We start from the raw sequence: 15,097 nt of genomic DNA, 5'->3' as shown, positions 1-15,097 counted from the left end.
TCAGTAGTTTAACATTTTAATGGACCTTATTCAGAGTAAACAGCAATGAAAACATATGAAAATGAGGCTGTAAGGGATAGACGTATAGTGGGTTGTACAGTCTTAATGTCTTTTAATACTGTACACCAGGGCTGGACTGGGAAAAGAAATCGGCCCGGGATTTTACATAGCAACTGGCCCAGATGTGGAGCCAAAAGTTGTTGTTGTGGGTTCGCTGGCTTTTTCTGCATAACACAGCGGCATTTTGTGGTCCGTTCTATCTCATTTTATCTTATCACGGCCCATTTCTTAGCTGACCCACCGGCCTGCTAGGTTCTCCCGATGGACAGTCCGCCCCTGATCGGCCCCAAAGTGTGTCGGCCCACCGGAAAAATTCCATTACCATATTATCTGTTAAATGGACTTTATGTCTGTCCCTAACATTCTTGTTCTGTTTGTGTTAAATACGATCTTTACTAAAGTCCATTGTAAACTGCTTTTTATGAATTGCATGTGGCAAGTGAGATTAATAACCATTTAAGCGTATTCATTAAGCATTTCTTGAATATGTTTCTATTTTCTATATCCCCTCTAATAGGTTAACCAAACATGGCAGCCAAGTAGTGTCCAGTGTTTGAAATACAAGTGTGAACTAATTAATGGTAACCCAACGACAGTTGAGACCACTTGTCCTCCATTCAACCCTGAAGACTGTATTCCTGTAAGAGGCCTGCACAGGACACTGTGTTGTTTAAACTTGGAGACAATTGTGATATGACGCCAATGCAGTTGATAATGGTGTTTCTTTGTTTCTTTCTTTTTTTTAATTATCTACAGGGAACAGAAACAATGGATGCAGATGGCTGCTGTCCAACATGTAAGTACAAACTTTGACATTAGAGTCTCTTCTGAGACATGTGGGACACTTATTTGGGAAATTAAATCAGAATAAATTATACAGTAGGGTAGGTTATTATAAAGTAGGCTTTCATTTTTTTGTATTTAATTTTTATTGGCTTTAATTCAGTGCAATTAATTATATGAAAAATAAGGCATTAAAAATGTACAACTTTATTTGTGGGCCTTTTTCATCAAATATTGATACATGTGATTAATTGCGATTGGCATAGTCTGTGAAAATTTTAAATCGATTGACAGCCTAAATATATAAACAGCCATGGCCAAAAGTATTGGCAGTGACAAAAACATTTTTTGGCCCTGGCACAAAATGACCAGCAAACATCATTTCACTAATCATATCAGCAGCACCTGGGAAAGTGTGAACGAGTACTAGTCAAGGGAAATCACTCTATCATTCTGATTGGTTTATAAGAGCAGACTGATTGCTATAAAAGGAGGGAAGAAGTGCTTCCAATCATTGTGTTCTTGTTCGCAATGGTTACCTCTAAAGTAAGACATGCAGCCTTCGTCGCTTTGCATCAAAATTGCCTCACATGCAAGGAAATTGCTGCAAAGAATATTGCACCTGAATGAACCATTTACTGGATCATCAAGAACTTCAAGGGGAGAGGTTCAACTGCAGTGAAGAAGGCTTCAGGACATCCCAGAGTGTCCAGCAAGTGCCATGACGTCTCCTCCTGAGGAGTCAGCTACGGAATCGTGTCACCACCAGTGCAGAGCTCAATATTGGCAGCAGGTTGCTGTGAGTGCATCTGCACGCACAGTGAGGCGAAGACTTTTGGACAATGGCCTGGTGTAAACAAGGACTTCTCTACAAGAAAAACATCAAGGACAGACTGACATTCTGCAGGAAGTACAAGGATTGGACAGTAGAAGACTGGTGCAAAGATATTGTCTCTGATGAAGCACCCCTCCGACTGTTTGGGACATCTGGAAAATCGATAGTCCAGAGAAGAAAATGTGAACGCTACCATGAGTCATGTGTCGTGCCAACAGTGAAGCATCCTGAGACCATCCACGTGTGGGGTTGTTTTCATCACAGGGAGTGGGCTCTGTCACAATTCTGCCCCAAAACACTGCCATGAATAAAGAATGGTATCAAAACCTCCTGCAAGAGCAACTTCTCCAAATGATCCAGGAGCAATTTGGTAATCATCCGTGCATTTTCCAGTATGATGGAGCACCATGTCACATGGCAAGTTGATAATGAAGTGGCTCGGAGATCATTACATTGACATTTTGGATCCATGGTCAGGCAAATCCCCGGATCTTAATCCCATAGAGAACCTGTGGTCAATCCTCAAAAGGCGAGTGGACAAGCAGAAGCCCACAAATTGTGATGAACTCTGAGCACTAATAAGGCAAGAATGGATCGCCATCAGTCAGGATTTGGCCCAGAAGCTGATATCCAGCATGCCAGAGTGAATTGCAGAGGTTATGAAGAACAAGGGTCAACACTGTAAATATTGACTCTTTGCATATATTGAGTGTTTTTGCCAATAAAAGCCTTTAAAAGTTATGAATAGCTTATCATTGTTTTCCAGTATACCAAAGAAACATGTGAAAAAAAATCGACAAATACTGATGCGGCAAACTTTGCAAAACACAAAATTTATGTCACGGCCAATAATTTTGGCCACGGCTGTACACTGAGACTTAAATCACACTCATAAAATGCATTCATTCGACATACATGATTTGTAAGTGATAAACGTGATGGGTAATGCCTCTCCAATATTCATAGTGGTTCTGGGAGTATAAAAGTCAATATTAGCACAATTGTAGCAAGTACAGGGTGTACCATTTTGCAGCACTTTTCGAATGTCTTGTGTGAGACTGATATTGTGACTGTCATGTTTCTCAGGCATACAGGACAACAGATGTAATGTCCAGAGAAACAGCACTTTCTTGGTTAGCAAAGGCTGTACAAGCACCACACCTGTGGAAATAACCTCTTGCTCAGGCATATGTGGTACCTCCTCCATGTAAGTACTTAAATCTAGACCTTCATTTCTAATTAAATGTAGTTCTTGTACTTAAACACATCAAGCAATCCTCTGACTTATCTTTTGTGTGTTCGAAAAGATACTCTGCAGAGGCGAATGCTCTTGTGCACTCTTGCTCTTGCTGTCAGGAAATGACAACCAGTAAGAAGGAAGTGACTCTGACTTGCCCCGATGGGTCAAACATCAACCACTCCTTTATTTACGTTGAATCTTGTGGCTGCAAGGCCACCGATTGCCCTGGTCAAACATTACAGCGACGCCGCAGGAGAGTGTGAACTCTGACCCCATTCAGTAGAGCCATTTCATAAGGACCTCATGGTGTTCCTCATTGCTATATTATATTCTTAATTTATCCTTGCTTTGATCACAAAATGAAAGGAACCTGAATTTGTCTACATAACACACCTAAAAAATTGAGCTTTGTCTGTTTTATTGTTATTATTGTGTGTATCTGTACATTTGAAAGCTTTTTGACAATTATCTCAATGATGTCATGGCAATGACAGCTCTTTTGTTCTAGTCTAGTAGTTCTCAATAAACTAATGCAAACTGAAGTTTTCGTGCGTTCATTTTTCTATAATATTTGTGGAAGGCATTTTCGGCCATTTAGATGCATTTTTATAACCTGGGATACCATTGATTTGCATATAAATAATATAAGTGTATTAAATACATTTGTGGTGTACTTAATTCTATACTGGAAAATAATAATAATAGTATTGTGAGCGTTGGCACATTAATCTCAATTGCCTCTCTTTCTCGGTTGACATCAGGCCAGCGATGACTCGGCAAGTTCTTTCCTTTCTGAGTGCAAAGGTTTTTTAAAGCATGTTTTTGGGGGATAATAATTTACTCTGAAATGAACATTGTGAAATTCCCATATAATATCGATACTAACAGTAAAGGTATTCATTTTAGCTACTGCGAGTCACACATGAGTATATTCAGATCACAAAAAGAGTTACTGACTAAAAGAGCTGCCGATTGGCTTACTGCGGTTAGCATGCTTACCCTGGCCATTTTTATTAGCAGCCTAAATTACAGGATTAGTTCACATCCAAAATGAAAATTCTCTCATCATTTACTCACCCTCATCCCATCCCAGATCTGTGACTTTCTTTCTTCTGCTGAACACCAATGAAGATTTTTAGAAGAATATTTCAGCTCTGTAGGTCCATATAATGACTTAACTTAAAGGTAACATAAAATTAATCTGTACAACTCCAGTGGTTTAATCCATGTCTTCCAAAGCAATCTAATCAGTTTTGGTTGGGAATAGACCAAAATGTCCTTTTTCACTATAAATCTTGCCATTGAAGTATCTAGGAATGATCATGATTTCAAACTTGATTACACTCCCTAGTGCTTAACACATGCGCCGAGTGCTAGATGGTGCTAGGAATAGTAATCAAGCTTGAAATCATGATCGCCAAGGAGACTGCTGATGACAGTTTATAGTGAAAAAGGAGCTATATTTTGGTCTGTTCTCACTCAACACCAATTGGATTACTTCAGAATACTTTGATTAAAACACTGGAGTCCTTTGGATTACTTTTATGCTGCCTTTAAGTGTCTTCTAGGAGCTACAAAGTTCTGGTCACCATTCACTTGCATTGTATGGACCTACAGAGCTGAAATATTCTTCTAAAAATCTTCCATTTGTGTTCAGCAGAAGAAAGTAAGTCACACACATCTGGGATGGCATGAGGGTGAGTAAATGATGAGAGAATTTAAATTTTTGGGTGAACTATTTCATTAACATACAGAGTTGAATGGTGAACAATGTAATGACCGCAAGCAAAGTCCCTTTTAAGGCAAGTCAGTCCACTCGGCGACCATCTGGCGAATATTTTGGCTCATATCTTCTTAAATGGGGAAAGACAAAAATAATCTCTAAAAACATTGGTCAAAATTACAAACAAAGAACACATTTCAAATCAGCACTAAAATCTTAAAACAATGAAATTCCACATCTTGTTTTCTCCTGTTAGGTTAGCACTGCTTACCTTGTTTATATGGATGTAGTGAGCCAATAAATAATGTTACTAAAAAGTTTTTTTGTTTTGTTCTGGTCCTACATTATATAGTGTCTTTAAATACTATGTCATAACATTAAAATACTTACAATACACTATACTTATTGTGTAATGACATCTTGTTCTGCAAAATTCACATTGGTTGCTTCTGAGGTTGAGATACGGGTAGGTTTAGCGGTCAGGTTAAAAATGTAACTACAGATGTACATAATAAGTATATTGTATCAAATGCTTAAGTATTTAAAGACGCCTAAAATAAAGTGGGTCCTTTGTTCTTTCGCCTCTATTTATGGGGCTTTTCCACCGCACGGTACAATTCAACTCGACTCTGCTCGCTTTTTTGGGGTTTCCACTGTGGATAGTACCTGGTACCTGATACTTGTTTTAGTACCACCTCAGTCGAGGTTCCAAGCGAGCCGAGCCGATACTAAATGTAACGTCAAAATCCTGCAGATCACTGATTGGTCAGGGAGAATCGTCACTAGCAGCATCGCTGGATTTCCGACACGCGACATCAACCCGCTAGTTTTAAAGTTAGAAACAGTGATAACAGTATCATTTGTTCACGGGACTTTCGAATTGTGAAAAAACTGATGAGGCTGTGCGCAAAACCACGCCGTTGTCAATAAACGAGGTGCAGATGGTCCACTCGTTAGCGATGAGCTAAACGATAATGTCTCTCAGGAAGTGTCTCAACTGTTGCCCGCACACAGCTACCACCGGACCTCCCAACAGTGCAGGGAAAAGTTAAAAAACTTAAGTGACAACAGAACCATCAAAGAAAAGTGGAAGTGGTTCGACCAAATGGACGCTATCTAAACCGGCGAGCAATGGGAGGGAGAGTGCCTTGGACTGGCGTTGATCCATGATGGAGGATGGTACGTTTTGTTTTGTTACGTTAACTCGATACTCTGCTTGAAAGCTTCACTTTATTTAGTTGACCAGCTACTGAAAAGCTCCTAAAACAACCAGCCCAATTTAACTGTTACACTTGTATAAAACCACCTTGCAACAACGGCTTTATACAGCACAATGAGCTAGCAGCTAACAGCTAGCGCTTGTTTTATTGTTTTGGTCAGTTTGTGTCGTGTTTAAGATGATGTCACGGCAGTAGAGGCGGCGCATCTATGACGATCAGCCTATAATCACACCCATGTTGAGGTGGCACTAAACTGCAGAAATGCAAGCTCAGAAAAGTAAAGTGAGTTGAGGTGAGGCGAGTCGAACCATAACGTGCGGTGGAAAAGTGCCATTAGTTTAGTACAATTGCGTAAGACATTTAGGAGAGAGAAGGGGACTTGTGTGATTTGTGCATGTTCAAAAAGTTGTATCAAACCCTCTATACAAGCAGTCATTCACAGATAATCTCTTTAATCATCATCAAAATAAATTATTTTCATGTACATTTATGTAACTAAATTCATACAGATAAGAGTATGTATCAAACATCTTTAAGACATGGGGTCACTAGAATACAGACACACATTTTATCAAAATCATCTTACATCCTCTAAATCTTTACAGAAATATTCTCATTTTGAAGGCTTATTTAACAAAGTCAATAAAAGCTGTTAGATTAATTTGCTACGATTAAGGGCTGGTACTCAAATGTGCATATTTACAGGAAGGGTTGTGTGCTTGTTTTGGTATAACATTCTATATTGTTGGTTCAGTTGAACACTTCATCGGCAAGAGACAGTTCTTCAGTTAAATCTCCTCCGCCATCTGTAGCAAGGAGTTTATGGCAGCATCTTTGTTGCCCTGTTGGGCATCCAACACTGTGCGAATCACCTCCTTATCCAGGTTGGGGAACATGTCCTGAAGGGCTTTAAGGTCCTCCTCACTGCATGGGGCGCTCTGAGGTGCAACAGGAGGTACAGCTGGCATCCCCATGGGCACCACACCTTGGTTGTACATACCGGGGACACCTAAGGGGGTAAAATATATTTGCAGAGGTGTAAAATACTTGAGCAGCTGTACTTCATTACAACTTAATTTAGAACTCTGAAGTCCATGAGCAGTTTAAAGACAACTACACGCAAATATAAAAGAAGTCAGCTATAAATCAGCTATAAATCAGCTGCTAACAAGCCCGCCGCTGGCCAAACTGATGCCCTACGCAGAGTTCCAGGTGGACGGGGGTGGGGAGGAAGAGTTTCATGTGATTTACATTACATTTATGCATTTGGCAGACGCTTTTATCCAAAGCGACTTACAGTGCACTTATTACAGGGACAATCCCCCCAGAGCAACCTGGAGTTAAGTGCCTTGCTCAAGGACACAATGGTGGTGGCTGTGGGGATCGAACCAGCGACCTTCTGATTAACAGTTATGTGCTTAAGCCCACAACGCCATCACCACTCCGATGTGATATGAGCGTGAAGCGATCGTCTGTGTTCCGCAACTGCTTTCGTGTCCTCGAATAACGTATAACGTGTGAGTAAGGGCAGTTGGTGGACTTACTGGTGCCCTCCTAGGGTAAGATGGTGCCCCCTAGGGAGTTGGTGCCCTACACAGACTGCGTAGTATGCGCGTAGGGAGCGCCGATACTGGCTGCTAATGAATTGAACGTTCAACAATTTTAGTAACGGGTTTCAAGACCATGTTGTAAGTTTAACATCTGGTGTGTTATAGAGACCTACAATGTCAGAACACGAAGAAAATTGTTGCGTTACAAAATGTGCAAACTTTAATAAGAAAATCTACCATCTCCTGTTTCATAAAAAAGCTACAAAAACAGGTGAGATGTCCGCGCAAAACACTGAAATACTTTTTATATTCACATAAATGAAGTGTGTAGGTTTAATAATAATAATAATAATAATAAAAAGGTAAAATCTTGCACATAAAGTCCAAAGAAAAATGTAAACAAACGGTGGTGGACCGATAGTGGATTTTGCTGATTCCGATAACTAATGTTGTGAAAAAGGCCAAAACTCAATTAATCGGCTGATCGTTTTAAAAATTAATTTCTAAAATATAGAGCTGTCATGATTATGAAATTTGGCTGCTGATTAATTGTCAGTTTTAAGGCATTCATGATTGTCATATACATTTTTATATTTCTTAATGTGCTTTACATTATTTAACTTCAAATATAACAATCAAATAATAAAATAGAGATTAAAACTATATGAATCACATGAAAATAATTGTAATACTTAAAATATGTCTCTTTTTGGTCAATGTTAGTTTTGGCCAATTTTAGTTGAAAAGTTGTTTTTGGAACTCAATAAAAAAAAAAAAAAAAAATATATAGATAGATAGATATGTATATATATATATATATATATATATATATATATATATATATATATATATATATAAAAATAAAACATTATAAATATATATATTTTTATATTCATATTATATACAATTATTTTCTATTATATTATACAATATTGAAATATTTCTGTCATAATTTCTACATTTTCACACTTTATTTTAAAGCTCTTTGATTAAACCCAAAAGCCTTTTCAGATATTTTACACAATATATATATTCAACATTTATTTCTTTGTTATTTTGCAGCTATTCAGAGTTCACTATAATTGCTTTTATTTCATTAATTAAGTTTTACCAATTCAATGTGTTATTCCTTCTGCAAACCATCTGATTTATTGAAGTTATTTCCATCTGATGGTTCACCTTGCATCAATGTGTTAATTGCAATAGGAGGACTTTTATGTTGCTTTTTGTATTTACAGGCTGTATTAAGTGTGTAAGACCAACAGTTTTTGGGAGTATAATGTCTAAACATAATAAGCATGGACTGCTGAACAAACCTGCTATGGGCACATAGCCAACACCTTGTTGATATATGGTAGGCATCAGAACCACAGGCTGAGGCTGCATCATCATTCCTGCTGGCATCGACTGAAAAAGAACAAAGAAATTATGAGACAGAGAACATGACAGATGGAGAACAGAATTTGGAGATACAACAGCTCTTAAATTTGCTGACTTTAGAGTGGATGTACTCACTGAATTTTAAACCATGTTCTAGCAATACATGCAGCAAATCAAACGTTAAATTGATTGTCCAAACACAAAGCAAAATTGCAGCATGACACGACACAATCAGAATATAATTGATGTTTAATGGAGCAGGATTTTGGACCAATAAGATGATTTTATTGCGTGCTTTACATAAAATCACAGTTTGAGTAATGTTTAGAGGTCGACTGATAGTGGATTTTGCAGATACCGATGACTGAGGTGTTGTAAAATTCTGATAACCGATTCATCGTCAGACAGTTTTTTTAAAATCGATTCATATAATGTTACAGCATTTTCTTAGTCTGCAGGTTTATAAAAGCCAGAGTACAAAATAAATAAAATCCCAGACGTAGTTCAACAATTTTTCCACCAATAATAATCAGAAAAAAGACGATTGGGTGCATAACGTGGGGGTTATATTTACCAAATTAAGCTTTTTATAGCCTACAGTTGAAGTCAGAAGTTTACATAAACTTAAATTTTTTACTACTCCACAGATTTCATATTTGCAAACTTTAGTTTTGGCAAGTTGCTTAGGACATCTACTTTGGGCATGACATGAGTAATTTTTCCAACAATTGTTTACAGACATATTGATTCACATTTAATTGACTATATCACAATTCCAGTGGGTCAGAAGTTTACATGCACTAAGTTAACTGTGTCTTTAAACAGCTTGGAAAATTCCAAAAAATTATGTCAAGCCTTTAGACAATTAGCTTCTGATAGGCTAAATGGAGTCAACTGAAGGTGCACCAGTGGATGTTTTTGAAGGCCTACCTTCAAACTCAGTGCTTCAAAATCAAAAGAAATCAGCCAAGACCTCAGAAAAACAATTGTGGACCTCCACAAGTCTGGTTCATCCTTGGGAGCCATTTCCAAACACCTGATGGTACCACATTCATCTGTACAAACACAGCCATCGTACCGCTCAGGAAAGAGATGCATTCTGTCTTCTAGAGATGAACGTAGTTTGGGGTGAAAAGTGCAAATCAATCCCAGAACAACAGCAAAGGAGCTTGTGAAGATGCTGGAGGAAACAGGTAGACGAGTATCTATATCCACAGTAAAATGAGTCCTATATGTTTGCATTAGTTTATTGAGTCCTATACCACAAAGGCTGCTCAGAAAGGAAGAAGCCACTGCTCCAAAACCACCATATAAAAATCCAGACTACAGTTTGCGAGTGCACATGGGGACAAAGATCTTACTTTTTGAAGAAATGTCCTCTGGTCTGATGAAACAAAAATTGAACTGTTTGGCCATAATGACCATCGATATGTTTGGAGGAAAAAGGGTGAAGCTTGCAAGTCGAAGAACACCATCCCAACCATGAAGCATGGGGGGTGCAGCGTCATGCTGTGGGGGTGCAGCATCATGTTTGCTGCAGGAGGGACTGGTGCACTTCACAAAATAGATGGAATCATCCATCCATCCATCCATCCATCTTCAACCGCTTATCCGAAGTCGGGTCGCGGGGGCAGCTGCTCCAGCAGGGGGCCCCAAACTTCCCTATCCCGAGCCACATTAACCAGCTCTGACTGGGGGACCCGAGGCATTCCCAGGCCAGTGTGGAAGTGTAATCTCTCCACCTAATCCTGGGTCTTCCCCGAGGCCTCCTCCCAGCTGGACGTGCCTGAAACACCTCCCTAGGGAGGCGGCCAGGGGGCATCCTTACCAGATGCCCAAACCACTTCAACTGACTCCTTTTGACGCAAAGGAGCAGCGGCTCTACTCCGAGCTCCTCACGGATGACTGAGCTCCTCACCCTATCTCTAAGGGAGAAGCCCGCCACCGTTCTGAGGAAGCCCATTTCGGCCGCTTGTACTTGTGACCTAGTTCTTTCGGTCATGACCCAGCCTTCATGACCATGGGTAGGAACAAAAATTGACCGGTAGATCGAGAGCTTTGCCTTTCGGCTCAGCTCTCTTTTCGTGACAACGGTGCGATAGAGCGAGTGCAATACCACCCCGCTGCCCCGATTCTCCGGCCAACCTCCCACTCCATTGTCCCCTCACTCGTGAACAAGACCCCGAGGTACTTGAACTCCTTCACTTGGGGCAATACCTCCTTCCGTACCTGGAGTACGCACTCCATCGGTTTCCTGCTGAGAACCATGGCCTCAGATTTAGAGGTGCTATTCCTCATCCCAGCTGCTTCACACTCGACTGCCAAGCGATCCAGTGAGAGCTGAAGGTCACGGACCGATGATGATATGAAGACAACATCATCTGCAAAAAAGCAGCGATGAGATCCCCAGCCCACCGAACTGCACACCTTCCCCACCCCGACTACGCCTCCATGAATATCACAAACAGGATTGGTGACAAAGCACAGCCTTGGCGGAGACCATCCCCCACATGGATTGAACTCGACTTTGTGCTGAGGACACCGGACACAGCTCTCGCTTTGGATGTACAGGGATTGGATCGCCCTAAGCAGGGACCCTCCCACCCCGTACTCCCACAGCACCTCCCACAGTCCCTCCCGGGGGACCCGGTCATACGCCTTCTCCAGATCCACAAAACACATGTAGACCGGATGGGCATACTCCCAGGCCCCCTCAAGGATCCTTGCGAGAGTAAAGATCTGGTCCGTCGTTCCACAGCCAGGACTAAAACCGCATTGTTTCTCTTCAATCCGAGGTTCGACAATCGGCCGAACCCTCTTCTCCAGCACCTTGGAGTAAACTTTACCAGGGACGCTGAGAAGTGTGATACCCCTGTAGTTGGCACACACTCTCTGATCCCCCTTTTTGATGAGGGGAACCACCACCCCGTTCTGCCACTCCTTAGGCACTGTCTCAGATTTCCACGCAATGTTGAAGAGGCGTGTCATCCATGACACCCCCTCCACATCCAAAGCTTTCAGCATTTCTGGTCGGATCTCATCAATTCCCGGGGCTTTGCCACTGCGGAGTTGTTTGACTACCTCAGTGACCTCCCCCAGGGAAATAGAATCTGATCCCCCATCAGCATCCGGCTCTGCCTCTAGCATAGAGGGCGTGTTGGGATTTAGGAGTTCTTCAAAGTGTTCCTTTCACCGCCCAATAACCTCCTCGGTTGTGGTTAACAGCGTCCCATCTTTGCTGTATACAGCTTGGATGGTTCCCCGTTTCCCCCTCCTAAGGTGGCGGACGGTTTTCCAGAAGCACTTTGGTGCAGACCGAAAGTCCTTCTCCATGGCTTCTCAGAACTTTTCCCACACCCACTGCTTTGCCTCCCAAAGATGGAATCATGAGGAAGAAAAATTATATGGATATTGAAGCAACATCTCAAGACGTCAGCCAGGAAGTTAAAGCTCGGTCGCAAATGGGTCTTCCAAAGGGACAATGACCCCAAGCATACCTCCAAAGTTGTGGGAAAACGGACAACAAAGTCAAGGTATTGGAGTGTCCATCACAAAGCCCTGACCTCAATCTGATAGTAAAGTTGTGGGCAGAACTGAAAAAGCAAATGCGATTAAGGAGGCCTACAAACCTGACTCAACGTTACATCAGTTCTGTCTGGAGGAATGGGACAAAATTCCAGCAACTTATTGTGAGAAGCTTGTGGAGGTAAACCCAAAACATTTGAACATATTAAACAATTTAAAGGCAATGCTGCCAAAACAGTGTATGTAAACTTCTGACCCACTGGAAATGTAATGAAAGAAATAAAAGCTGAAATAAATAATTCTCTCTACTATTATTCTGATATTTCACATTCTCAAAATAAAGTAGTGATCCTAACTGACCTAATACAGGGAATTTTTTCAATGATTAAATGTCAGGAATAGTGAAAAACTGAGTTTAAATGTATTTGGATAAAGTGCATGTACATTTCTGACCGTATATATTATTATTATTATTCACAATATATGAAGTTGGAGGCATTTTTCAGAGCAATTTAATAAAAATATAATTATCAGGAGGAACACGGAGAAAATAAAAAAACGCTTTCGGCAACTATCGGCACAGATTAATGGGTAAAACCGACTAACGCTAGTAATTTTATATTATGGCACATATCAGTATAGTTTCTGGAAATTCAACAAAATAATAGCTAATATACTGTATATAACAATAAGTGTGGTAAAGCCAATATTGGGATAAACCAGCAAATTAAATTCTTTATGAAGAAAAGTTGCTTCGTTTGATTATTTTCTCTATTTAACTGATGCAAAGCAAAAGTGTGACTGAATAAGTCATATTTGAAGTTGTTGTGAAATAGCCACTCTATGCACACCTGTGACTACACTTCAGTTGGGGTTTTAAAATGTGGCAAGTTGCAGCACTGTTCAGTAACCAAAAACAAAAACACCTAAACTCTGTTTTGCATTGTGCTTAAAGGGTCATAAAACCATTTCGTTCTTCCGGTTTCAAAAGGAAAGTTGAAGCAATGTCACAAAATTGAGGTATTATTGGTAGGACAGCGAGCATTTACGTCACGAGATTCTAAAGGTTTCTCCACATTATTCATGAGAAGGAACACTTCCATCCAATCACAGCGCAGCCTCATTCATGAGCTCACATTACAGCCACAGCGGAGAATACAAACTCATGACGTGGATGTAACCGCAGGGGCAAGACAGCACTCAGGGAACAGAAATGAGAAACCTTTACTCTAAACACCGTAGTCAGATCGAAATCACTCCACAAAATGCACCGCAGACCATAACCGGACCACTGCAAGCATTTCTTGACTACAGTTGTGCACGTCTCGTTCCAAAGACGCTGTTTATGAGGGAGGTCTACGAGCGCTGAGCGCTTATTCTCTGTGTGTCGGATAATGGACGTGATAAGATTGAAATCACACGTTCGAATGAACCACAATCCACTACATAACCACGCCAAAGTGAGCATGTTTGTTGGTTGGCCGCTGTTGTGCTAAAAATGAGGCAGCGGTGTTATTCCAGGTGTATTTGTGGAGGCCATGCGTTTAGACGGCGGCGATGGCGTCATCTCACCGTGCATCTGTTCATAAACAGGACAACACAACGGCTTCTTCAAACACAGAAGTCAATGATGGAAACAGAAAACTCACACACGACGGACATGCCCGTAATTCTCTCTCTCTCGAACCATAGCAGCACGTTCAATACAACCTTGTAAGTCGGGGCACAAGCTGAATAATCAGTTAAGAGCTGATGATTAATCGTTGCAATAATCGCCCGAATAGTCGAATAATCGTTAGATTAGTCGATTATAAAAATAACCTTTAGTTGCAGTCCTAGTCCACACCGATACATTTTTGTTAGTCATCCACACTGTATATATCGGAAATGCTCCCTGTTACCGCATACTTTTGAAAACGTAGATGTTAGGAAACGTTCTGCTTTGCATTTTCATATTGCTCCAATTTCTTTGTCTCTCCCACATGCAAATAACATAAAACGGTCTTGCCACCGATCCCTAATTATGACAGAAACTCAAAATGAACATGCCGCCCGGTTAAAACAGTGTGACACTGACTCAGTGCATGCATTGTGTATTTTATTGAGTTAGTACTCACAGCAAAGGACATGACGAGGTTAATCATGCCCTCTTTTTCATCACCCTGTCTTCCACTCAAGCTGTACCATTCATCAACTACACTGCCCTCTCGCAGGTTCTCTGGGATAGTCACGTGTGTCCATGCAATTCGATCATCCATGGAGAATGCCCTCTGTCAACCAACATAAAACAACCATTCATCAGTTACTAGAGCTTAATGCTAGCAAAGTTATCATTACATTTTCAGTACTGCAGCATTGTACTGTTTGATTATGTTTTTATGTAACGGTATATGATCACCTGTTGCTTTATAATCTCTCTATACATACAGTAGCCCTCACACAAGTCACTTAAAAATGTCTGAACCTCCAAACTTATTTTCAGTCAAATGTATCCAAACTGACAGCAACAAAAAGCAAGGTCTTTAGGCAATACGAAGATTCACTTCAGTCCGACCTCATCAAAGATCTCCAGATAGAAGGAGTCCACCCCGGGTGGGACAGGACACTGGATGACTTTGTTCCAGCGTGGGTTCTTCGCTCCGTTGTGAGCAGTGGGCGTCTCATAGACAGCAAAACCCAGTCGAATCCTGCAGTAGGGGTCCATCCGTGTCATGCCATAGTTCTTTGCAAGCTTTGCCTGTAAAAACAATAGGAATTTCACATAAAACAATAAACATATAT

General features: G+C 40.7%; 2 protein-coding genes across 2 annotated transcripts in view; one reads left to right on the top strand and one right to left on the bottom strand.

Moving 5' to 3' along the window:
• LOC127619794 (mucin-2-like) overlaps nucleotides 1-3,460 on the top strand; it is a 36,215-nt gene extending 32,755 nt beyond the window's left edge. Inside the window, exons 48-51 of the mRNA XM_052092787.1 lie at nucleotides 578-700; nucleotides 817-856; nucleotides 2,765-2,885; nucleotides 2,986-3,460. Of these exons, the coding sequence (XP_051948747.1) occupies nucleotides 578-700; nucleotides 817-856; nucleotides 2,765-2,885; nucleotides 2,986-3,181 (480 nt within the window). The 3' untranslated portion in view covers nucleotides 3,182-3,460. The remainder of the gene's footprint in view (nucleotides 1-577; nucleotides 701-816; nucleotides 857-2,764; nucleotides 2,886-2,985) is intronic.
• A 2,841-nt stretch (nucleotides 3,461-6,301) lies between these two features.
• The window catches only part of LOC127617367 (toll-interacting protein), an 11,970-nt gene continuing 3,174 nt past the window's right edge, over nucleotides 6,302-15,097 (bottom strand). The window contains exons 3-6 of the mRNA XM_052089369.1: nucleotides 14,871-15,053; nucleotides 14,434-14,586; nucleotides 8,728-8,818; nucleotides 6,302-6,870 (exon numbers count right to left, since the gene is read on the bottom strand). Coding sequence (XP_051945329.1) covers nucleotides 6,650-6,870; nucleotides 8,728-8,818; nucleotides 14,434-14,586; nucleotides 14,871-15,053 — 648 coding nt within the window. The 3' untranslated portion in view covers nucleotides 6,302-6,649. The remainder of the gene's footprint in view (nucleotides 6,871-8,727; nucleotides 8,819-14,433; nucleotides 14,587-14,870; nucleotides 15,054-15,097) is intronic.

The sequence above is a fragment of the Xyrauchen texanus genome, chromosome 2, assembly GCF_025860055.1.
Source record: "Xyrauchen texanus isolate HMW12.3.18 chromosome 2, RBS_HiC_50CHRs, whole genome shotgun sequence".
Taxonomy (NCBI): Eukaryota; Metazoa; Chordata; class Actinopteri; order Cypriniformes; family Catostomidae; genus Xyrauchen; species Xyrauchen texanus.
Note: the sequence above shows the minus strand (reverse complement) of the source record. Positions and strands in the feature narration are given on the sequence as shown.